General features: G+C 50.5%; 1 protein-coding gene across 1 annotated transcript in view; it reads right to left on the bottom strand.

Annotated features, from left to right (window-relative positions):
• Positions 1-23,504, bottom strand: part of adgrl4 (adhesion G protein-coupled receptor L4) — a 168,190-nt gene extending 144,686 nt beyond the window's left edge. The window contains exon 1 of the mRNA XM_072510372.1: positions 23,407-23,504. Within this exon, the coding sequence (XP_072366473.1) occupies positions 23,407-23,428 (22 nt within the window). The 5' untranslated portion in view covers positions 23,429-23,504. The remainder of the gene's footprint in view (positions 1-23,406) is intronic.
• Positions 23,505-24,010: the final 506 nt, after the last annotated feature.

Raw genomic sequence — 24,010 nt, 5'->3', positions numbered from 1 at the left:
TTGTAAAGCAAAACAGTGTTTATTCTATGAACTCAAGTTAACCTTTTTAAAACATACAGTGAACATCTTAACAACCATCAATTCAATTACAACCCCCAAAGAATACAACACTAAGTAATCCTTCAGCTGTCCTTTTAACATCCATAAGACTTTAAAAAAAAACTTTTAACAGAAGCGCATCAGGTTAAAGTCACTACTGAGAGCAGTTATTAGTTTTAAATCACGAAAGGATCGATATACAATTTTTAGATTAAAGAGAGAGAGTGACTCATACACCTTCTGGCTGTGACTGCAGCTATCCAGCTCTGAAAATGAAACTAAAACACACACTGCAGCAAACAGCCTAAACGAAAGTAAAAAAGCTGGCAGACTGCCCAGCTCCACCCACACTCTGACATCACTGATGAACACCCATTTCTTAAAGGTACATTTCTTAAACACTCATTTCTTAAAGGTACTCTCACATGACAGATTAGTCTGGTAGACCTTCATTGCACTCCCTCCATGCCTACATAGCCTTCCTGAGGTGAGAAGACCAAAGCTGCACACAATACCCCAAGTGTGGTCTCACCACGGATCTCTCCAAATGCAGGGAGACCCCCTTACTGCCCTAATCCAATCTCAATAAAATCTAAGAAACCATTTGCCTTCCTAATTGCTTGTTGAACTTGCATGTTAGCTTTCAGTCACTGATGGACAAACGGGTGGCACGGTGGCACAGTGGCTAGCACTGCTGCCTCACCCGCCGAGGACCCATGTTCGATCCGGGGCCCAGGTCACTGTCCAGAGTTTGCACATTCTCCCCGTCTGCACGTGGGTCTCACCCCCACAAACCCAAATGATGTGCAGGTTAGGTGAATTGGCCACGTTAAATTTCCCTTTAATTGGAAGAAAATATGAATGCTTTCAAAATTCAGTGATCCTGTTCAAATTTCAAAGAACAAAGAACAAAGAAAAGTACAGCACAGGAACAGGCCCTTCGGCCCTCCAAGCCCGTGCCGACCATGCTGCCCGGACTAAACTACAATCTTCTACACTTCCTGGGTCCGTATCCCTCTATTCCCATCCTATTCATGTATTTGTCAAGATGCCCCTTAAATGTGACTATTGTCCCTGCTTGTACAAAAGCCTTTCCATCAAGCGAGGGAAAATGCTGACATCAAAGCCATAACTACGGGGCGGCACGGTGGCACAGTGATTAGCATTGCTGCATCACAGCCCCAGGGACCCGGGTTCAATTCCGGCCTCGGGTGACTGTCTTTGTGGAGTTTGCACTTTCTCCCTGTGTCTGCGTGGGTTTCCTCCGGGTGCTCCGGTTTCCACCCACAGTCCAAAGATGTGCAGGTTAGGTGAAACGAAATGAAATGAAAATCGCTTATTGTCACAAGTAGGCTTCAAATGAAGTTACTGTGAAAAGCCCCTAGTCGCCACATTCCGGCGCCTGTTCGGGGAGGCTGATACGGGAAGGTGGAAGGCGGATTGGCCGTGCTAAATTGCCTCTTAGTGACCAAAAGATTAGGTGGGGTTACTGGGTTACAGGGATAGGGTGGTGGCGTGGGCTTATGTAGGATGCTCTTTCCAACGGTTGGTGCAGACGCGATGGGTCGAATGGCCTCCTTCTCCACTGTAGAATCTATGAATCTACGAACATCCAGTTCACAGCAACACTTCCCTCTCTTCATTTCAGAAAGTCTTTACATTCCTGTTTTCCTACCAAAGTGGATAACTTTATGTGTCCACGTTATATTCCATCTGCCATGTTCTTGCTTACATATTTAGCCTGTTGCAATGCCATTCACACCTCTTTACATCCCATATTACCACCAAGTGTCATCAGCAAACTTGGAAATATCCCAACAGCCAAATCATTTATCCAGATTGTGAACAGCTGGGGCCCACATCTACCGACCTGAGAATGACCAGTTTATCCCGACTTTTTTTCTGTCCATTATGCAATCCTTTATCTATGTCAGTATATTACCCCCAATCCCACATGCTCTAATTTTGCTTAACTAACCTCTTGTGTGGGACCTTATCCGAAGCCTTCTAAAAGCCCCAGTACACCACATCCACCGGCTCTCCCTTATCTGTCCTGCTACTAACATCTTCAAAAAATCTCCAACAGGTTTGTCAAATTCCCTTTCATAAATCCATGTCGATTCTGCCCAATCCTATCATTATTTTCTAAATTGTCTGATTATCCTTCAGAATGGATTGTAGCATTTTCCCTATGACTGATACCAGGCTAACAGGCCTGTTGTTCCCTGTGTTTTCTCTCCTCCTTTCTCGAATAGTGGGGTGACATTTGCTACCTTTCAATCTGCAGGCACCATTCCAGAATTTATAGTATTATGGAAGATGATCACCAATGCATCCACTCCCAATATAGCCACCTATTTTGATACTCTGGGGTGTAAATCATCAGATCCAGTGGGATTTTTTAACCTATCCTGAACATCTTTGGACTGTGGGAGGAAACCGGAGCACCCGGAGGAAACCCACGCAGATGCAGAGAGAATGTGCAGACTCCGCACAGAGAGTGACCCAAACCGGGAATTGAACCTGGGACCCTGGAGCTGTGAAGCAACAGTGCTAACCACCGTGCCACCGTGCTGCCGGATTCTGTCAGAATCCCGATATTGGGCCACAATTTTGATCAGCCGGACCGCTACCGAGTCTGGCGGAGGGCCCCCTCCACCCTATAATGGAAATCCTGCCCCCCTCCTGCTGACAAGTAGGGACTTCCTCCGCCCATAATGGGAATGATGGGCCACCATTCCCTCTGGGTCTCTGTCGGGGGTTCTGTTGGGGGGCTCTAGCAGGGATCTGTGCTGTGGGGGCTGGAGGGTTCATGGGGGGGGGAGTCAGATAAACTTCATGCTTGTGTGCAGTGGGCTGGGGGGAGCGGAATGGATAACCTATTATTCCCATGGTGAGGATGGCAGGATTTGCATTGTGGGCAGAGGGGGGCCTTCTGATGGACTTTGGGTGGGCACCTCAGTTATGCACTGACCCCCTTGACCCACCTCGGGGTCCATCATGCCAGGGCCCCGTCAGGGTGGAACTTTCCCAAAGTTGTACTGAGTGATGGATCAGGTGAGAAAAGGTGCGTGAAGCTAGCCAGATTCCCGGCTGACTTTTCACAACTGAGTAAACAGCACTCTGTTCAATCTCAGAGCGCTGACGAGGACCACACAGCCAGCTGGAGGGGCGGGGCTTCAATACGCCAGCAAAGCCAGGAATCTGAGATTGGGGCGTCCTTTCCCAATCTCAAAGTTCAATTTACGGTCCTCCCATCATGGACGTTGGGACCCCCTCCCCACAGACATCAGGACACCCTAATGGAAAAAGGGAACAATCCCCAACCTGCACATGTAGATGGGGTACCCCTAGAAATGGATAACTCCCCCATGCAAACCCCCCTGCATGTGTCCCTTTGCAGTGCCCCTGGCAGTATTCCCCAGCAGTTACCCGATTCTATAACATAGTCATGATGTGGAGATGCCGGCGTTGGACTGGGGTGAGCACAGTACGAAGTCTTACAACACCAGGTTAAAGTCCAACAGGTTTGTTTCGATGTCACTAGCTTTCGGAGCGCTGCTCCTTCCTCAGGTGCCCACCTGAGGAAGAAGCAGCGCTCCGAAAGCTAGTGACATCGAAACAAACCTGTTGGACTTTAACCTGGTGTTGTAAGACTTCGTACTATAACATAGTAACATATAATGAAAGGGCTTGATGCCGTAGCGTCCGACCACGATGCCTTCTCCCCACCAGCAGTGGGACAAATCACTACTAGAGTTCCCCAGGCTGGCAGGGGGTAATACCCAGCCATGTCCCTCAACCCTTGGGTCCTAGGGCAGCTTCGCATCGCTGGCCTAGTTATTTAGGCTGTTTTTTGATTTTGGAAACCAGTAGTGATTCACGCTGGTGTATTGCAACCCCACCGGGTGGGACCAGGCTTCATCGTGGTCAGACCCTATTGCATCAAGCCCTTTAATTATATGTTAAAGAATCATAATATATGGATTCAGGTTTGTGCCCGGGTGCGGGGGCGTGCGGGTGAGGAAGATCTCAATTGAGATCTCATCGGCGCAAATCTCATTTTTGGGGGCTCGCGATATTCAGCAGCCATTACAGGACTTGTACCCACGGCTAATGGGGCCTCCATATTGCAGCCTGTGTATAATTCCATCGTTTAACAGTCACTCTTCTGATGGGTTAAGTAAGTTGGTTCAACGTTGACTGCAACTGGATGCAGTGAAACTAGAAACAGGCTTCTGACACAGGAGATGGTCCAACGCTGTTTTATTGAACTTGCTGATTGCTGTACATAGTCTGCTGTGAGTTGACACTCTATCAATCTAACCGATAACCTCCTACTGGCTTGACCAGACTAACTCTCTACCTCATGGTGATAGTGCTCACTGGCTTGTGCACTCTAACTATCTCAGTAGCTGTGTCCTGCAAAGAGAGAGAGAGTCTTAATGCCCTGTGTGCTTTATAGTGGTGGTGTCCTGTCTGGTGATTGGTTGTTATGTGTCGTGTGTGTTCATTGGTTATCCTGTGTGTCAATCACTGCCTGTCTGCATCTCATTACATACATGAGTGGATATTATGACATCTTCCTTAAAGACTCTTTCACAACAAGATTATTCATTCGCCTTTTCGCATTGCACAATATTAGATCTAAAATAGCCCGTTCTCCATTTGATCCCTCACTACTCTTCCAGGAAAACTGTCATATTTACATTGAAGGAATGAGTCCTCCTCAGCATTGTTGCAAATTAGATTCAACCAGTCTACCTGTAGATTGACGTTGCTGATGATTACTGCCACCTTGCTACCTCTAATTTCCTGATTGAAACTGTGACCTACGTTACCACGACTATTTGTTGACCTATAAACAACTCCGAGCAAAGTTTGCCGCCCCCTTTGCTGTTTCTTAGTTCCACCCAAACTGATTCTACTTCTTGATCTTCTGGCCCAGGATCCTGTCTCACTAAAACTGCTGGTCTCATCCTTTATTAACAGTGCAACACCAACTCCTTTTCCTCTTTGCCTGTCCTTCCGAAATGCCGAATACTTTGAACTTCGAGTTCCCAGCCTTAGTCACCGTGCAGCCACGTCTGGGTGATGGCAATGAGATCATACTTATTTTCTTCTATTTTCTTCTATTGGTGCCGTCAATTGATCTACATTGTTGCAAATGTTGCGTGAATTCAGTCAGCGTGCCTTAGCTACTGTGCACACTCTGTCCATTCCTGTCACATTATTGCTACCCTGCTCTCTCTCTCAGTCTCACTATTTATTTTAAAGTCCGAGTTAAATGGCTTGCTGGAAAACTAGCTCCAGCAATGCTGGGGTGAAGACCGTATCAGCGGCACAGCTCGCCCCTTGCCCCTCTACTGCGGCCAGTGCCCCAGAAATCGAAACCCATTTCTCCCACACCAAACTTTGAGACACGCATTTAACTCTCTAATCTGATTTACTCTGCGCCAATTTTCTCGTGGCTCAGGTAATACTCTGGAGATTATCAAATGTGAGGTTCTGCTTTTTAAATTAGCCCTGAGCTGCTCACGCACTCTCACAACTGCCTCCCTGGAAGTTTCTTCGTGGAGTAGGAGCTCCCCCAGCCACTGCAAATTCCTCTCCAGCCCAGAGCAGACAGCCTGAACCCTGGCACCATGCAGGCAACAGAACCACCTGGGCTCCCTCCCGGCTGCAGAGAACTGTGTTTGTACCCCTCTGTGGTAATCACCACTGTTGTATATATTAGGAGATGTGTGGTAAGGCCTTGTACTACAGGTACGGGGTACTCCCTGCCTGCTGGCCCCGCCCAGTAGGCGGAGTATAAATATGTGTGCTCCCTAAACAGCAGCCATTTTGCCAGCAGCGACGACCAGCCACGACTCGCCTCGGTCACGATCGACCAGTCTCGCCCGCACAATCCAGCCATTGCCTCGTAAAGCGTGAAGATCGATGGGCACGAGACCTCTTGCCTGCTGGACTCCGGGAGCACAGAAAGCTTCATCCATCCAGATATGGTAAGGCGCTGCCCCCTTGCGGTACACCCCGCCAATCAAAGAATCTCCCTGGCCTACGGATCCCACTCCGTGGCGATCCGGGGGTCCTGTATAGTTAAACTGACGGTCCAAGGCGTAGAATTCAGCGGCTTCCGCCTCTACGTCCTCCCCAACCTCTGCGCTGCCCTACCACACGGCCTGGACTTCCAGTGTAACCTCCAGAGCCTCACCTTGAAATTCGGCGGGCCCCTACCACCCCTTACTGTGTGCGGCCTCGCAGCCCTAAATGTCGACTCACCTTCCCTATTCGCAAACCTAACCCCGGATTGCAAACCCGTCGCCACCAGGAGCAGACGGTGCAGCACCCAGGACAGGACCTTCATCAGGTCCGAGGCCCAGCGGCTGCTTTGGGAAGGCATCACCGAGGCCAGCAACAGCCCCTGGAGAGCCCAAGTGGTAGTGGTGAAAACTGGGGAGAAACACAGAATGGTCGTGGACTACAGCCAGACCATCAATAGGTAACGCAGCTCGACGCGTACCCCTCCCACGCATATCTGATATGGTCAATCAGATTGCACAGTACTGGTTCTTCTCAACTGTAGACCTCAAATCCGCCGACCACCAGCTCCCCATCCGTAAGGCGGACCGCCCACACACTGCCTTCGAGGCAGATGGCCGCCTCTACCATTTTCTCAGGGTTCCCTTCGGCGTCACCAACAGGGTCTCGGTTTCCAAAGGGAGATGGACCGAATGGTCGACCGGTACGGTTTGCGGGCCACCTTCCCGTACCTAGACAATGTCGCCATCTGCGGCCATGATCAGCAGGACCACGATGCCAACTGTGCCAAATTTCTCCACACCGCCGCTCTCCTAAACCTCACCTATAACAAGGAGAAGTGCGTGTTCAGCACAAACCGCTTAGCCATCCTCGGCTATGTGGTCCAGAACGGATTTGTGGGGCCCGATCCCGACCGCATTCACCCCCTCATGGAGCTCCCCCTTCCCCACTGCCCCAAGGCCCTCAAACGCTGCCTGGGGTTCTTTTCACACTACGCCAGTGGGTCCCAAACTACGCGGACAAGGCTGCCCACTGTCCAGTCCACTCTTTTCCCCCTGATGGCCAAGGCTCAACATGTCTTCAACCGTATTAGAGCCGATATCGCCAAGGCCTCGATGCACGCAGTAGACGAGACGCTGCCCTTTCAAGTGGAAAGCGACGCATCAGATGTCGCCCTAGCCGCCACGCTCAACCAGGCAGGCAGACCCGTGGCATTCTTTTCCCGCACCCTTCATGCCTCTGAAATTCGGCACTCCTCCGTTGAAAAAGAGGCCCAAGCCATCGTTGAAGCTGTGCGGCATTGGAGGCATTACCTGGCCGGCAGGAGATTCACTCTCCTCACTGACCAACGGTCGGTCGCCTTCATGTTCAATAACACACAGCGGGGTAAGATCAAAAATGATAAAATCTTGAGGTGGAGGATCGAGCTCTCCACCTACAACTACAAGATTTTGTATTGCCCCGGCAAGCTCAACGAGCCCCCAGATGCCCGATCCTGAGTTATATGTGCCAGCGCACAGGTGGCCTGACTCCGGACCCTGCACCTTTGTCACCCGGGAGTCACACGGTTGTACCATTTCATAAAGGCCCGCAATCTGCCCTACTCCGCTGAGGAAGTCAGGGCAATCACCAGGGACTGCTAGGTCTGTGCAAAGCGCAAACCGCACTCCTACCAGCCGGACCGCGCACGCCTGGTGAAGGCCTCCCGCCCCTTTGAACGCCTCAGCGTGGATTTCAAAGGGCCCCTCATCTCCACCGACCGTAACACGTATTTCCTCAGTGTGGTCGATGAATACTCCAGATTCCCCTTCGCCATCCCACGCCCCGATAAGACGTCTGCCTCTGTCATCAAAGCCCTCAACACAATTTTCGCGCTGTTCGGCTTCCCCGCCTACATTCATAGTGACAGGGGATCCTCATTCATGAGTGAAGAGGTGCGTCAGTTCCTGCTCAGCAGGGGTATCGCCTCCAGCAGGACGACCAGCTATAATCCCCGGGGAAACGGGCAGGTGGAGAGGGAGAATGGGACGGTCTGGAGGGCCGTCCAACTGGCCCTAGGGTCCAGAAATCTCCCGGCCTCCTGCTGGCCGGAGGTCCTTCCCGATGCACTGCACTCCTTTCGGTCGCTACTATGGACCACCACAAATGACACACCGCATGAACGTCTCTTTGCCTTCCCCAGGAAGTCCACATCCGGGGTGTCGCTCCCGACCTGGCTCGCAGCTCCAGGCCCCGTACTCATCCGTAGGCACGTCCGACTCCACAAGGCGGACCCATTGGTTGAAAGGGTGAAGTTACTCCACGCTAACCCTCAGTATGCTTCCGTAGCGTACCCCGACGGCCGCCAGGATGCTGTCTCCCTCAGGGACCTGGCACCAGCAGGTTCCACGCACACACACCCCTCTGACCCGACTCCACCCCCCCTCCCCCGGCGCACCCAGCAGCAACCCCCCCAGGACCATCCGTCCTCCCCCTGCCCACGCCCGAGGATGAAGAGGATTTTGGCACGCTCCCGGAGTCACCGAACCAGACCAACACCGGAAACGCCGCCACCACTGCGTCGCTCCCAACGCCACATCAAGGCCCCGGACCGGCTAAATCTATAATTGGTTCGGGACTATCAAACCACCTTGGACTGGACTTCAGAAATAAATATTTTTTTTACGCTTCTGTACATTAAACTTGCTCTGTATATAGTTCTCCACCACCCCGACCGGACTCAATTTTAACAGGGGGTGAATGTGGTAATCACCACTGTTGGAGATATTAGGAGATGTGTGGTAAGGCCGTGTACTACAGGTACGGGGGTAGTCTCTGCCTGCTGGCTCCACCCAGTAGGCGGAGTATAAATATGTGTGCTCCCTATACAGCAGCCATTTTGCCAGCTGAAATGAAAATAAAATGAAATGAAAATCGCTTATTGTCACAAGTAGGCTTCAATGAAGTTACCGTGAAAAGCCCCTAGTCGCCATATTCCGGCGCCTGTGCGGGGAGGCTGGTACGGGAATCGAACCGTGCTGCTGGCCTGCCTTGGTCTGCTTTAAAAGCCAACAATTTATCCCAGTGTGTTAAACCAGCCCCTGTAGGAGGCCACACATCTTAGAGTAATAAAGCCTCAGTTGTATTCAACTCTCGTCTCTGTGCAATTGATTGTGGATCACCCTCATTGTACCGTCCCTTACTACGACTACGTTCCTGCTAGCCCCCGCTGCTTGAATCTCTTTCTGCAGAGTGCTGTCAGGGTCGGTTTGCTTATCCACCCTGCAGTTCCTACTCTCAGCCATGCAGATTAAACAAAACTCAAACCTGCTGGAAGTTGCAAGGCCTGAAGCTCCATCTACCATCCACCGCTCCACGGGCGGCACGGTGGCTAGCACTGCTGCCTCACAGCGGCCGGAACCCGGGTTCAATTCTGGCCTTGGGTCACTGTCTGTGTGGAGTTTGCACGTTCTCCCCGTGTCTGCGTGGGTTTCCTCCGGGTGCTCCGGTTTCCTCCCAAAGTCCAAAGATGTGCAGGTTAGGTGGATTGCCCATGCCAAATTGCCATTCAGTGTCCAAAGATTAGGTGGGGTACCAGGGATAGGTAGGGGGAGTGGGTCTAGGCAGGGTGCTCTTTCAGAGGATCGGTGCAGACTCGAAGGCCTCCTTCTACAGTGTAGGGCTTCTATGATTCTTGATCCCTTCACCTGCCTGACTTGCTGTCACACCCTCTATTCCTTACCACTGACCAAAACATGTATTTATCCAGTTTCGCCTCAAATGTATCTTTGCTATTTGTCATATCAACATGGCAGCAAGACCCACATGTAATCATTGTTTGGGTAAACGAGTCACCACGGAATTCCCTAGTGGATTTATTTATGACGATCTCATGCTTTTTTGTCCCCTTGTTCTGGGCTCCTTGTAAGTAGAAGCATTTACCTTTTCAAACCACTTCCCGTAACAGCCTCCCCGAACAGGCGCCGGAATGTGGCGACGAGGGGCTTTTCACAGTAACTTCATTTGAAGCCTACTTGTGACAATAAGTGATTTTCATTTCATTTCATTTCCATTTCATTTCGAGAGGGAAGATGGCATCTTATCTTAATATCTCAGCAGAACGACAGCATCTCTCACAGTGCAACACTCCCTCCGTATATAAGTTTCAGTCTGGACTTTTGCACTAGATTGTGCCCCCGCCTCTGCTGGAAGTGTGGGGTCCGCCTAACCTGTTTTATGGGGAAACCGAGGGGTTTGATTGCCTGCCAAATATGTACCCCATTCATTTTACAACCCTGTGACTCATTTTGAAGTTTGTGGGTGCAAGATAATGAATGAGTTGCCCACAGCCTCCGAAATGGAGGAATCAGAAAATGCACTAATCTCGTTGGCGCCTTATTGTGCTCTTTTGCATGCCTGCATGTGTTTCATGCGTGAATTGTTTTTGGAGCCCAGTGACTGCTTTATGTAGTCAAACATGGAAATTCTGCTACAGCAATCTGGCCTTCAGGAACCGGTCAATGGACGGCCAGATCCACTCAAAACATTCAAAAATAGACGATCTGGGTTTTTTTTCTGATGGTGTTAAAGAGTCGGATGTTGACTAGGTCATCAGATAACTCTCCACTCAGACCCTTGGTTTGACTGCAATGAGGGTACGGTTCATGGTTCCTGTCTCAAAGTTACAAAATGGATATGGTGGCATTGATGAGGATGTAAATGAAATTTACTAAACTTATACCAGAGCTGACAGGTTTTAACTATCTCAAAAGGCTGAACATGCTGGGCCTCTTCTCTCTTGTCTTTAGAAATGAAATTAGAGTGAAGCCAGAAGCCCGTGCCCAGCCCAATGTTCGCAATAGGCATCCTGGAGAGAGGATCTAAACCACTGAGACAAATAAAATCCCGACAATGAGGAAGACAGATGTACTTTGAAATCACGGAGAACACCCAGTGGACAGGAACAGAAATGTTTCAGAAAAACAGGAAGAAGTTCCAAACTAGCCAACACCTCCGTCATAGACCACGCCCTCTTGGTCATGACACCCTTCACTCCCATTGCTTTCCAGAAATATTTGGAATTGTTTGTTTAATACCGTCTGCCTCAATGTCCTTCCCTGCCAACACATACCAAAATTCTGCCAGTCTTTTAGGGAAACAATTCTGTCCGTCTTCACTTTGGCTACGACATCTCGTTTTTAGTTTAATTCCTTTGGGATTTAAACCCTTTGGGATGTTCAACAATTTGTCTGGATCATTTCCAGGAATTTCTTTCCAAAGCTGAAAGGTTTCAATTCGACACCAAAATCTCCTTTTGAACCAAAGGATTTCCCTTGTTATCGTGTGTACGTAATCGCGGTGCGTATGGAAGAAAGTAGCTGCAATTTTACAGTGCCATTCATGTCCTTCGGATGCATTTTCCAGCTAATTAAGTACTTTTTGAAACATCGTCACTGTTCAAATGCAAGAATCATAGCAGAGCCAATTTGCACACAGTCATGTCCCACAAACTGCGATACTCACCATATAACATATACTGGTGACTGGAGAATTAATATCGGTCTGGGCAGTGGGAAGAACACTCCTGTTCTTCAAAAGAGTGTGGTGGAATCTTTCACATCCACCTGAGAGGGCAAATGAGCCTTGCTTTATCTTCGTTTAAACAAATGGGTTAATCCTCACATTTAAATAGAGAAAGAGCCTGTTCCTGTTTGTTCTCAAGTGAGCCAATCTTTCCGTGACTCCGTTGAGGAGGTGGAGCTTGCCATGTGTCAGAAATTCACGTTACGAAAGTCACGATAGAACTGCTGGAATGTAGACCTTCCATGGGATTGTTCCTGACTTTGTGCCCAGTTCTTTAGTGGATGATTGACCTCTGGAGAGGGCATTTCTCCAGGAGTAGCACCATTCTGCTGCCCATATTATGGTGTGGGATTGCCAGGAATGATGTAGAAATCCAACTCTGTGAACTTTGCATTTAGTAGTGCACAGGACTGAGCAGTGGCAAAATGGTTGCTGGTGTGTACTCAATCATCGGTGCAGCTCCAAGTTGCATGATAAGCCTAATGAAATGGAATGATTGAGGCTATTTATCACACAGTGGTCGGACTGGGGTCCGTATCCCTGGAAGAGCTGAATGTCAGTCCAAATGTCCCAAGTTCCACATCACACAGACCAATGAGATAAGAGCCCATATGCAGAAAGAATGTAGCAGCTTATCTTAACCCAACACATTTTACATCGAGTGAATTGTTTTTTGAAGTGGAATCACTGTTGCCATGTAGGAACCAATTTACGCACAGCAAGCGCCCATAAACAGCAATGAGATAAACGATCAAACAATGCATTTATTAGAGTTGCTGAAGAAAGAGGTGTCCTGTGTCCATGTGAGAGTACCTTTAAGAAATGGGTGTTTATAAATCGGTATATATAAATATCTGTAGTGAGAGTACCTTTAAGAAATGGGTGTTTACTACTACAGAGATGTCAGAGAGTGGGTGGAGCTTGGCTGTCTGTCAGCTATTTACTTTTGTTTTAGGCTGTTTGCTGCAGGGTGTGTTTTGGTTTCATTTTCAGTGTTGGAGCTGAAGCCAGACCAAGCAGGTGTACTGCTGCTCTCTCTGCCAGCAAAAGACTATCTCTTGGTCATTTGGTGAATTCAGAATTATAAATGTTCTCAGTAGTGAATGTAAACCTAATGTTGAAAGGTGTTTCTTCTGTCTTCTGGATGTTGTTTGGGAAGTTATTAAGGATTACTTAGTGTTGTATTCTTTGGGGGTTGTATTTGAATTGATGGTTGCTAAGATGTTCACTGTATGTTTTAAAAAGGTCAACTTGAGTTCATAAAATAAACATTGGTTTGCTTTTAAAAAATACTTTTCCATTTCTGCTGTACCACACCTGTAGAGTGGGTCGTGTGCTCCCCATACCACAATCTATTAAAAGTTGTGGGTCAGGGGAACTCCACGATACACTTTGGGGTTCTCTAAACCCTGGCCCATAACACCTGTATAACTTTTCAAGATACAAGAATGGAAAATTTCCAAGGGAACAGCAATTTATATTGCATGGGAAAAAGGTGCTGATTTTTTGAAGGTCAACTTGATTGGCTAAGGCATTGCCATTGAGAAGGCAACCAGGAATCCAATATCTCCCTTGCTTGTATTTAATTGAAAGAAATCCCTGGAAGTGTTCCGTTTGCCTGTGGAGGACATCTCCAGGGCCAAATGAAATATATTGATTACAGCTCCGCCTTCAACACCATAATCCCAGCCAAGCTCATACCAAAGCTCCAAAACCTAGGACTTCGCTCCCCACGCTGCAACTGGATCCTCGATTTTCTGACCAACAGACCACAATCAGTAAGAATGAACAACACCTCATCCACAATAGTCCTCAACACCGGGGCCCCGCAAGGCTGCGTACTTAGCTCCCTACTCGACTCCCTATACACACACGAGTGCTTTGCAAAATTTGGTCCCAACTCCATCTCCAAGTTTGCTGACGATACGACCATAGTGGGCCGGATCTCGAATAACGACGAGTCAGAATACAGGCGGGAGATAGAGAACCTAGTGGAGTGGTGTAGCGACCACAATCTCTCCCTCAATGCCAGCAAAACTAAAGAGCTGGTCATTGACTTCAGGAAGCAAAGTACTGTACACACCCCTGTCAGCATCAACAGGGCCGAGGTGGAGATGGTTAGCAGTTTCAAATTCCTAGGAGCGCACATCTCCAAAAATCTGTCCTGGTCCACCCACGTCGACGCTACCACCAAGAAAGCACAACAGCGCCTATACTTCCTCAGGAAACTGAGGAAATTCAGCATGTCCACATTAACCCTTACCAACTTTTACAGATGCACCATAGAAAGCATCCTATCAGGCTGCATCACAGCCTGGTATGGCAACTGCTCGGCCCAGGACCGCAAGAAACTTCAAAGAGTCGTGAATACCGCCCAGTCCATCACACGAATCTGCCTCCCATCCATTGACTCCATCTACACCTCCCGCTGCCTGGGGAAAGCGGGCAGCATAATCAAAGACCCCTCCCACCCGGCTTACTCACTCTTCCAACTTCTTCCATCGGGCAGGAGATACAGAAGTCTGAGAACACGCACAAACAGACTCAAAATCAGCTTCTTCCCCGCTGTCATCAGACTCCTAAATGACCCTCTTATGGACTGACCTCATTAACACTACACCCTGTATGCTTCATCCGATGCCAGTGCTTATGTAGTTACATTGTATATGTTGTGTTGCCCTATTATGTATTTTCATTTATTCCCTTTTCTTCCCATGTACTTAATGATCTGTTGAGCTGCTCGCAGAAAAATACTTTTCACTGTACCTCGGTACGCGTGACAATAAACAAATCCAATCCAATCCAATATATCCCAGGCTGTTGAGTGAGGCAAGAGAGGAAATAACAGCGGCGCAGGCAATAATTTTTGATTGCTCTCCGGCCACAGGAGAGGTGCTGGAGGATAGCCAACGTGGTACCATTGTTCATGAATGGAGGAAGGGATAAACCAGGAAACTACAGCCAGTCTACCTCAGTGGTGGGGAAACTATTCAAAGCAATTCTGAGGGACAGAATCAATCTGCATTTGGAGAGGCCGGGATTAATCAAGAACAGCCAGCATGGTTTTGTTAAGGGGAGGTCATGTCTGACCAACTTGATGAATTTTATGAAGAGGTGACCCAGTGTGCAGATGACGAAAATTAATTTGACGTAGTCTACTTGGACTTCAGCAAGGCTTTTGATAAGGTCCCACACGAGAGACTAATATCGAAGGTAAGAGCCCATGTGATCCAAGGAAATTCACAAATTGAACCCAAAATTGGCTGAGTGGCAGGAAGCAGAGAATGATGGTCGAGGGGTGTTTTTCTGACTGGAAACCTGTGTCCAGTGGGGTCCCGCAGGGATCAGTGTTGGGGTCCTTGCTGCTTGTGGTCTATATGAATGATTTAGACATGAATGTTGGAGGGTTTATCTGTACGTTTGAGGATGATGCGAAAATTGGTGGGGTGGTAAATAGCGAGGAGGATAGCCTTCGATCACAGGAGGATTTAGACGGGCTGGTCAGTTGGGCTGATCAGTGGCAAATAAAATTCAATCTGGATAGGTGTGAGATGATGCACTTGGGCAGGACAAACAAGACAAGGGAATACATGATAAACAGCAGAACGCTAGGAAGCACCGAGGATCAGAGGGATCTTGGTGTGCATGTACACTGGTCCCTTAAAGTAGCAGAGCAGGTGGACAGAGTGGTTGAGAAAGCATATGGTATACTTGTCTTTATTAGCCGAGGCATGGGGTTTAAGAGCAGGGAGGTTATGCTGGAACTGTACTAAACATTAGTTAGGCCACAGCGAGACTATCGTGTGCAGTTCTGGAATCCACATTGTGGGCGCAATCTGCTGACCACGTCATGCCCCAATGGGAGCTCAACATTGCCAGTAGATCCCGGGTGAAGCCTCCCACGGTCTTCCCGACAGCCACGACGCCTCGCAAAATCTACCCAAGTCCCATGAGGCGTTGGGATCAGGAACCGGGCGTCAATGGGCAGGATGAAACCGCGCTCGCATAAGTAGGCCTTAAAACCTACTTAAGGCCTACTTATCCGGGTGACCATTGAGCTCTCAGCCGGGCGCCAACTGTATTGATCCACACAAACATGGACCAGGTGGAATGGCATCTGGGGGTCTCCCAGGCCTTCGGAGGCCCCTGGATGGTCAGGGATAGGGGCAGAGTGACCCCCTTGCCCTCCCCCTAGAAAGTGGGAACATTGGCACTGCCAAGCTGGCAGGAGCACTGTCAGAGCACCAGGGTGGCAATGCAATGTGCCCAGGCACCAGGGTGGCACTGCCTCCATGAAAGGAGGCTGGAGAATATGCAGGGCAGGTAAGAAGGAGTCTCTGGGAGGTTAGGGGGTGACGGGTGGGGGTGGTGGAAAGGAGGTCCTCTAAGGGGGTGTGGAGGGGCCTGAAGAGGGAGGGCCCCCAGGGTCCACAGAGAGGGCTGTCCTGACTTGGGGATGTGTGGGGTAGTGTCCATGTGTGCTGGAGGGTGACAGTGCCCATGGATGGGGGGTTTTGGGAGACCCACAAGCTCATTAGAGATTGGGGCACTCTTTCAAAATGGCGGCCCGAACTCTGTGTTCAGCTCCCCAAAGCAAAAAAAAAATTTGAAATGTGGCCTAAACCAATGAGAAACTTCCCAGGGCCCAAAAGTGACTAAGTGTCATTGAATAGTGGTGGGGAACTCCCCGGCAGAGCCGATAGATTCCGCTGGCAGGCCGCCTCCCTGCAGAAAAACACGCGGCGGGGCAGTCGGCAAATCCTGCCCTTAGAAACTTTTCCGTTAAATTGCGCATTTTAGAAGTGATGTGATTGCACTGCAAAGGGTGCAGAGGAGATTTACCAGGATATTTCGGGTAGCACGGTGGCACAGTGGTTATCACTGCTGCCTCACAGCGCCAGGGACCCGGGTTCAACCCCAGGCTTGGGTGACTGTGCGGAGTCTGCACCTTCTCCCCGTGTCTGCGTGGAGTTCCTACCGGTGCTCAGGTTTCCTCCCACAGTCCAAAGATGGTTAGGTGGGTTGGCCACGATAAAATTGCCCCTTTGGTTAGATGGGGTTATGGGGTGTAGCGCACAAAGACTCCGAGAGACGAATAGAGTGAAGTCGATGAGGCTTTATTAAGCGTGACTGTATCCCCCGCAGTTCGGTAGTAGACTGCCTGCGGGGGAGGACTCCAGGTACTTATACTCCGCCTTCAGGGCGGAGCTAGAGGTCAACGTTCAACCAGGACCCGGGATCTGTCAGCCAATGACATCATGGCTTCACAGTCCCACATGACCCCTAATGCATCCTACCACATTCACCCCTTGTTAAAAATGAACCCGGCGGGGTGATGCTTCGCATGGTGGTAAGGGTTTACAAGGCTGGTCCTGGGAGGAAAACTTTCACATGTTATAACAGTATGTACAAGGTTTTTTTTTGTTTCAAATTATTTACAGTAATCGTCAGGAAAAGACAAAATGTTCTCGTTAAAAGTCCACATTGTACTGTTAGATCGACGCCACGAGTCGGTCGGGCGGTCTGGTCATCCGTGTCGATCGCCTCGGTCCCGGTGGTGGTGGTGGTGCTTGTTTCGGTGTTGTCTTCTCCGGGAGCCTTACGGTTTCAGCTTGGGCTTCATTCCTGGTCGGGCCTGGGAGGAGGACTGATCCTCCTGGGAAGGGGGCGGTCGCGGGGTGCGGCGGTGGCAGGAAGGGGGGGGTTGGGTGATTGGTGTCGGGGGGGTGTGTGTTGCCGGCGGGCGCCAGATCTCGCAGAGAGACCGTGTCCTGTCGGCCATCGGGGTACTCCACGTAAGCGTACTGCGGGTTCGCGTGAAGGAGGTGAACCCTTTCGACCAACGGGTCCGACTTGTGCGCCCGCACGTGCTTTCGGAGCAAGATGGGTCCTGGGGCCGCCAGCCAGGTCGGCAGCGACGTTCCAGAGGAGGACTTCCTGGGGAAGACAAGGAGGCGCTCATGAGGCGTTTGGTTAGTGCTAGTACAGAGAAGTGACCGGATGGAGTGGAGGGCGTCCGGAAGGACCTCCTGCCACCGTGAAACTGGGAGGTCCCTGGACCGTAGGGCCAGTAGGACGGTCTTCCAGACCGTGCCGTTCTCCCTCTCTACTTGCCCGTTCCCCCGGGGGTTGTAGCTGGTCGTCCTGCTCGAGGCTATCCCGTTGCTGAGCAGGAACTGGCGCAGCTCGTCACTCATGAAGGAGGACCCCCTGTCGCTGTGGACGTATGCGGGGCAACCGAACAGTGTGAATATGGTGTTCAGGGCTTTAATGACTGTGACCGCGGTCATGTCAGAACAGGGGATGGCGAATGGGAAGCGGGAGTACTCGTCCACCACATTAAGGAAGTGTATGTTGCGGTCGGTGGAGGGGAGGGGTCCTTTGGAATCCAGATAAGGCGTTCAAAGGGGCGGGAAGCCTTAATCAGGTGCGCACCATCCGGCCTGAAAAAATGCGGTTTGCACTCTGCGCAGATGTGGCAGTTCCTTGTGACTGTACGGGCCTCCTCTAAGGAGTATGGGAGATTGCGGGACTTGATAAAGTGGTAAAACCGAGTGACCCCCGGGTGGCAGAGGTCCTCGTGGAGGGTTTGGAGGCGGTTAATTTGTGCGTTGGCACATGTGCCGCGGGATAGGGCATCGGACGGCTCGTTCAGCTTTCCGGGACGATACAAGATCTCGTAGTTGAAGGTGGAGAGCTCGATCCTCCACCTTAAGATCTTGTCGTTTTTGATTTTGCCCCGCTGTGCATTATCGAACATGAAGGCTACCGACCGTTGGTCCGTGAGGAGAGTGAATCTCCTGCCGGCCAGGTAATGCCTCCAATGTCGCACAGCTTCCACTATGGCTTGGGCTTCCTTTTCCACTGAGGAGTGGCGGATTTCTGAAGCGTGGAGGGTTCGGGAGAAAAAGGCCACGGGTCTGCCCGCTTGGTTAAGGGTGGCTGCTAGAGCTACGTCGGCGGCGTCGCTCTCGACCTGGAAGTTGGACTCGTCGATGGCGCGCATCGTGGCCTTTGCGATATCCGCTTTGATGCGGCTGAAGGCCTGGCAAGCCTCTGTCGACAGAGGGAAGGTCGTGGTCTGTATTAGGGGGCGGGCCTTGTCTGCGTACTGGGGGACCCACTGGGCGTAGTATGAAAAAAACCCCAGGCAGCGTTTCAGGGCTTTTGAGCAGTGCGGGAGGGGAAATTCCATGAGGGCGCGCATACGTTCGGGGTCGGGGCCTATTATCCCATTGCGCACTACGTAGCCCAGGATGGCTAGCCGGTTGGTGCTAAAAACGCACTTGTCCTCGTTGTACGTGAGGTTCAAGGCTTTAGCGGTCTGGAGGAATTTTTGGAGGTTGGCGTCGTGGTCCTGCTGATCGTGGCCGCAGATGGTTACATTGTCGAGATACGGGAACGTGGCCCGCAACCCGTGTTGATCAACCATTCGGTCCATCTCTCGTTGGAAGACCGAGACCCCGTTTGTGACGCCAAATGGGACCCTTAGGCAATGGTATAATCGCCCGTCTGCCTTGAAGGCTGTGTACTTGCGGTCACTTGGGCGGATGGGGAGCTGATGGTAGGCGAACTTGAGGTCCACGGTGGAGAAGACTTTATATTGGGCAATCCGATTGACCATGTCGGATATGCGGGGGAGAGGGTAAGCGTCTAGTTGTGTGTACCTGTTGATGGTCTGGCTATAGTCTATGACCATCCTTTGCTTCTCCCCTGTCTTTACTACTACCACCTGTGCTCTCCAGGGACTATTGCTGGCCTGGATTGTGCCTTCCTTTAGTAGCCGCTGGACTTCGGACCGAATGAAGGTCCGGTCCTGGGCGCTGTACCGTCTGCTCCTAGTGGCGACGGGTTTGCAATCCGGGGTGAAGTTTGCAAACAAGGACGGGGGTTGCACCTTGAGGGTTGCGAGGCCGCAGATAGTGAGTGGGGGTATTGGGCCGCCGAATTTGAAGGTAAGGCTCTGTAGATTGCACTGGAAGTCTAATCCCAGTAATGTGGGGGCGCAGAGTTGGGGAAGGACATAGAGCCTGTAGTTTTTGAACTCCCTCCCCTGCACCGTTAGGGTAACTATGCAGAAGCCTTTGATCTGTACGGAGTGGGATCCTGCAGCTAGGGAAATCTTTTGTGCGCTGGGATGGGTGGTCAAAGAACAGCGTCTTACCGTGTCGGGGTGGATAAAGCTCTCCGTGCTCCCGGAGTCGACTAGGCATGGTGTCTCGTGCCCGTTTATCAGCACCGTTGTCGTCGTTGTCTGGAGTGTCCGGGGCCGAGCTTGGTCCAGCGTTATTGAAGCGAGACATGGTTGTAGCAGTTGAGCGTCTTCTTCGAACCCCGTGGAGCCGTCGACAGTGGGGTCCGTTGTTGCCGTCCAAGATGGCGTCGGGGGTGAACAAAATGGCTGCCCCCATGCATCGCACATGGCTGGGGGGTCACAAGATGGCGGAGGGGGTGGACAAAATGGCCACCCCCATGCGTCGTACAGGTCTGGGGTGGTCCAAGATGGCGGCGCCCTTCCTCCCCTCGTGGTGGCCGGGACCCAAAATGGCTGTGCCTGCGGGTCGCACATGGGGCGCTGGGGGGGGTTGGGGAGCGTAAGCGGCGTGCAGGGCTCCCTGTTCTCCCGGGACAGCGGCGACCTCGCGGGACCGGCACACAACCGCGAAATGGCCCTTTTTTCCGCAGCTCTTGCAGATCGCTGCACGGGCCGGGCAGCGCTGCCGGGGGTGTTTCGCCTGGCCGCAGAAATAGCAGCGGGCGCCCCCGGTGCGACTTGGTGTTTGGACCGCGCAAGCGTGTGGGGTGTCCGGGGGGGTGGGTTTGTCGCGACGGGTACGTACGGAGCCCAATGGGCTGCCGCGCGGTCGGGGCCGGAGGCGCGGGTATTTCGCGCGGCCACGTCTAGGGAGGCTGCTAGGGCCCGTGCCTCTGAGAGTCCTAGCGACTCTTTTTCTAGAAGTCTTTGGCGGATTTGGGAGGCGTTCATACCTGGTACAAAAGCATCGCGCATTAACATGTCCGTGTGTTCATTTGCGTTCACCGACGGGCAGCTGCAGGCTCGTCCCAAAATTAGTAGCGCGGCGTAAAATTCATCTATCGATTCTCCGGGACTTTGCCGTCTCGTTGCGAGTTGATAGCGAGCGTAGATCTGGTTTACTGGGCGGACATAGAGACTTTTTAGTGCTGCGAACGCCGTCTGGAAATCCTCTGCGTCTTCGATGAAAGAGAAAATCTCCGTGCTTAACCTCGAGTGCAGGACCTGTAGTTTTTGGTCTTCTGTGACCCGGCCGGTGGCCGTTCTGAGGTAGGCCTCAAAACAAGTCTGCCAGTGCTTGAAAGCTGCTGCCGTGTTCACTGCGTGGGGGCTGATCCTCAGGCATTCCGGGATGATCCTGAGCTCCATAGTCCTTTTTAGTCACGTTTAATAAATTGAAGCGCACAAAGACTCTGAGAGACGAATAGACTGAAGTCGATGAGGCTATATTAAGCGTGACTGTGTCCCCCACAGTTCGGTAGTAGACTGCCTGCGGGGGAGGACTCCAGGTACTTATACTCCGCCTTCAGGGCGGAGCTAGAGGTCAACGTCCAACCAGGACCCGGGATCTGTCAGCCAATGACATCATGGCTTCACAGTCCCACATGACCCCTAATGCATACTACCACATGGGGATAGGGTGGAGAGTGAGTCTGGGTAGGGTCCTCTTTCTGAGGTGCAAACTCGATGGGCTGAATGGCCTCCTTCTGCACTGCAGAGATTCTATGGTTGCCTTTGAATAGGGAGTTTTAGTTGTGAAGTGTGATTGGATAGACTTGGCTTGTTTTTGTTGGAGCAGAGGTGACTGGGGAGGGGTGGGGGGGGAAACATGATTGAGATGTATAAAATTATGAGGGGCATCGATAGAGTAGAGAGGAATTTTTTTTCCCCGTGATGGAGGGATTAATAACCAGGGGCATAGATTTAAGGTGAGGGGCAGGAGGTTCATAGATGCGAGGAAAACCCTTTTTACGCAGAAGGTGGTGACCGTCTGGAATGCGCTGCCTGGGAGGGTGGTAGAGGCGGGTTGTCTCACATCCTTCAAAAAGTACCTGGATGAGCACTGATTCAAGGCCAGGCTCTGGTAAATGGGATTAGGTCGGCAGGCCAGCTGTTTTTTCACGTGTCGGTGCAGACTCGGTGGGCCGAAGGGCCTCTTCTGCACTGTGTGATCCTGTGATTCTGTGCTTGTCGTGGAAGCGGGACTCAGAAGGGGAAGGGGGGAGGTTTTCTTTAATCACTCTGTGCTGCTGGTATTGTAAACATGACGGGAGGATTTCCTGCAATTCTGTTTTCCAGCAAAACAGTAAAACCAAGCTTCCAGAATTGTGCTTCATGACCTTATCGAGAATGGTCCAATCATACGGCATGGGAGAGGTCCAATCGGCCATTGTGCTTGCTGTGGCCCTTTGAAAGAGCCAACCAATGTTCGCACTCCTGTTCGTGTCTCTCCTTTTTTCAATTATACACTTCCATTTTGGAAGTTACTATTAAATCTGCTGCCACTGCCTTTTTAGGCTATGCATTCTGATCGTAACAATTGTCCGCATGCCCCTTACTGTTCTTTGCCAATTGCCTTAAATCTAAGTTCTCTGGTTTACCAGCATGCCTGCCAGTGGAAAGAAATTCTCTTAATTTACTTCATCAAAACTCCTCATCATTTTAAATCTTTTAAACCGCTATCAAATCTACCTCTAACCCCCTGTTCTCTAAAGAGAACAATCCCAGCAATTTACAACAGTAAATTTAGAAAGTCCTCCCACTGTTTACAATGCTCACAAACACTTAGCGGCGAGCAAATGTCTTTTGTCTGCGTGCTTGCCTTCCAGTTTTATACATCAGTGGAATATTATATGAGCTTCACATTGCGGCTTGCCATTTACTGGCAGATCAAACTCACAGCGAAATCCGCTGCGACAATAAATTTCTGCCCTTCAGACAGTTCCAGTGACATTTTCCACCAGTTAGCCGCAGAGCAATGGCAGGCACCTAGCACTCAATGAAACTGCGGCAAAGTTTTCAGAAACACCAGCGACGGAAAACACATCTATGTGTGTTTGAATAGCACATTTGACGGCGGTGGTTCACAAGCTTTTAGCAAAATCTGACTTCAGGAGATATCAGAACAGGTGACCCAAAACGCGGTCAAAGAGGTGAATTTTAAGAAATGTCTTAAAGGAGAACAAAGAGGTTGAGTGAGAGGTGGAGATAATTTGGGATGGAATTCCTACGGTGGCACAGTGGTTGGCACTGCAGTCTCACAGTGCCAGAGCCCCGGGTTCGATTCCGACCTTGGGTGACTGTGTGGGGTTTTGCACCTTCTCCCCCTGTCTGCGGGGGTTTCCTCCCACTGTCCAAACACGTGCAGGGACGGTGGATTGGCCACGCTCAAATTGCCCCTTGGTGTTTCCAAGAGGCGAGGTGGGCTTACCGGGATAGGGTGCGACGTCGGAGGGTCAGTGCAGACATTGAATGGCCTTCCTCTGCATTGTCGGGATTCCATGAACCTCTATGAATTTTGAGGCTGGGGGAATTAAAAGCACTCCTGCCAAAGGTGGAGCGTTCAAAATACATACATGTCTTTAACATTTATTTAGCATGAGATGCGCGCTAAATAAAGATGTCTCCTCTTACGTTTACCTTTCCTCAATTTTTGCTAGCCTAAAAACAACAATGCACATTAGAGATAGTTGCCAGAACCCTTTGGTAAAGAAACTTTGCCCACTTACCACATAGGAAAATGAATTTCATGGGGCCTGAGGTCTTCAGCCTGCTCGCCGATCTACGCTGGGGTGTTCAGGCAAAGCTCCCTCACTCTCAGGCAGCAAATTCCCCGACAAACTCTTTTCCTGTTCCTGACCTGAGGAGCTGAGATCATCACATCCTGCCCAGATTCCGCACTCCCCGGCAACCAGGATGGACAAAAGTACCTTCCATCCCCGCCCCCACTCTTCGCAGGGCAAAATAAAATGAGCAAATAGCATTGAAAAGAAATGAAAATAGCATTCAGAAGTGATAAGGGCGGGAAAACACTATCAATGACAAAACATCTCAATGGCTGCAAATTGATCTCTGTGCTTTGAGCCGTCATACACCTCAGCTGAGATTTATGTCCCGGTTTATTATAAGTGTTGACATACTCTGAGGAACTTCCTGTAAACACTTCAATGCTCCTGGGGTCTACAATTAAATAGCCTCATAATTCTGGGGATCACCTGAAAATATTGAAACGTCTTGGGGGAACCCTTGTAAATCCTAATACATCCATGGGGCCTCCTGGAAATATTGACACACTCCTGGTTTCCCTTATACATGTAAGTACAAATCTCGGGA

The sequence above is a fragment of the Scyliorhinus torazame genome, chromosome 7 (genome assembly GCF_047496885.1).
Source record: "Scyliorhinus torazame isolate Kashiwa2021f chromosome 7, sScyTor2.1, whole genome shotgun sequence".
NCBI lineage: Eukaryota > Metazoa > Chordata > Chondrichthyes > Carcharhiniformes > Scyliorhinidae > Scyliorhinus > Scyliorhinus torazame.
The sequence above is the reverse complement of the archived record's forward strand: the minus strand, read 5'-3'. Positions and strand labels throughout refer to the sequence as shown.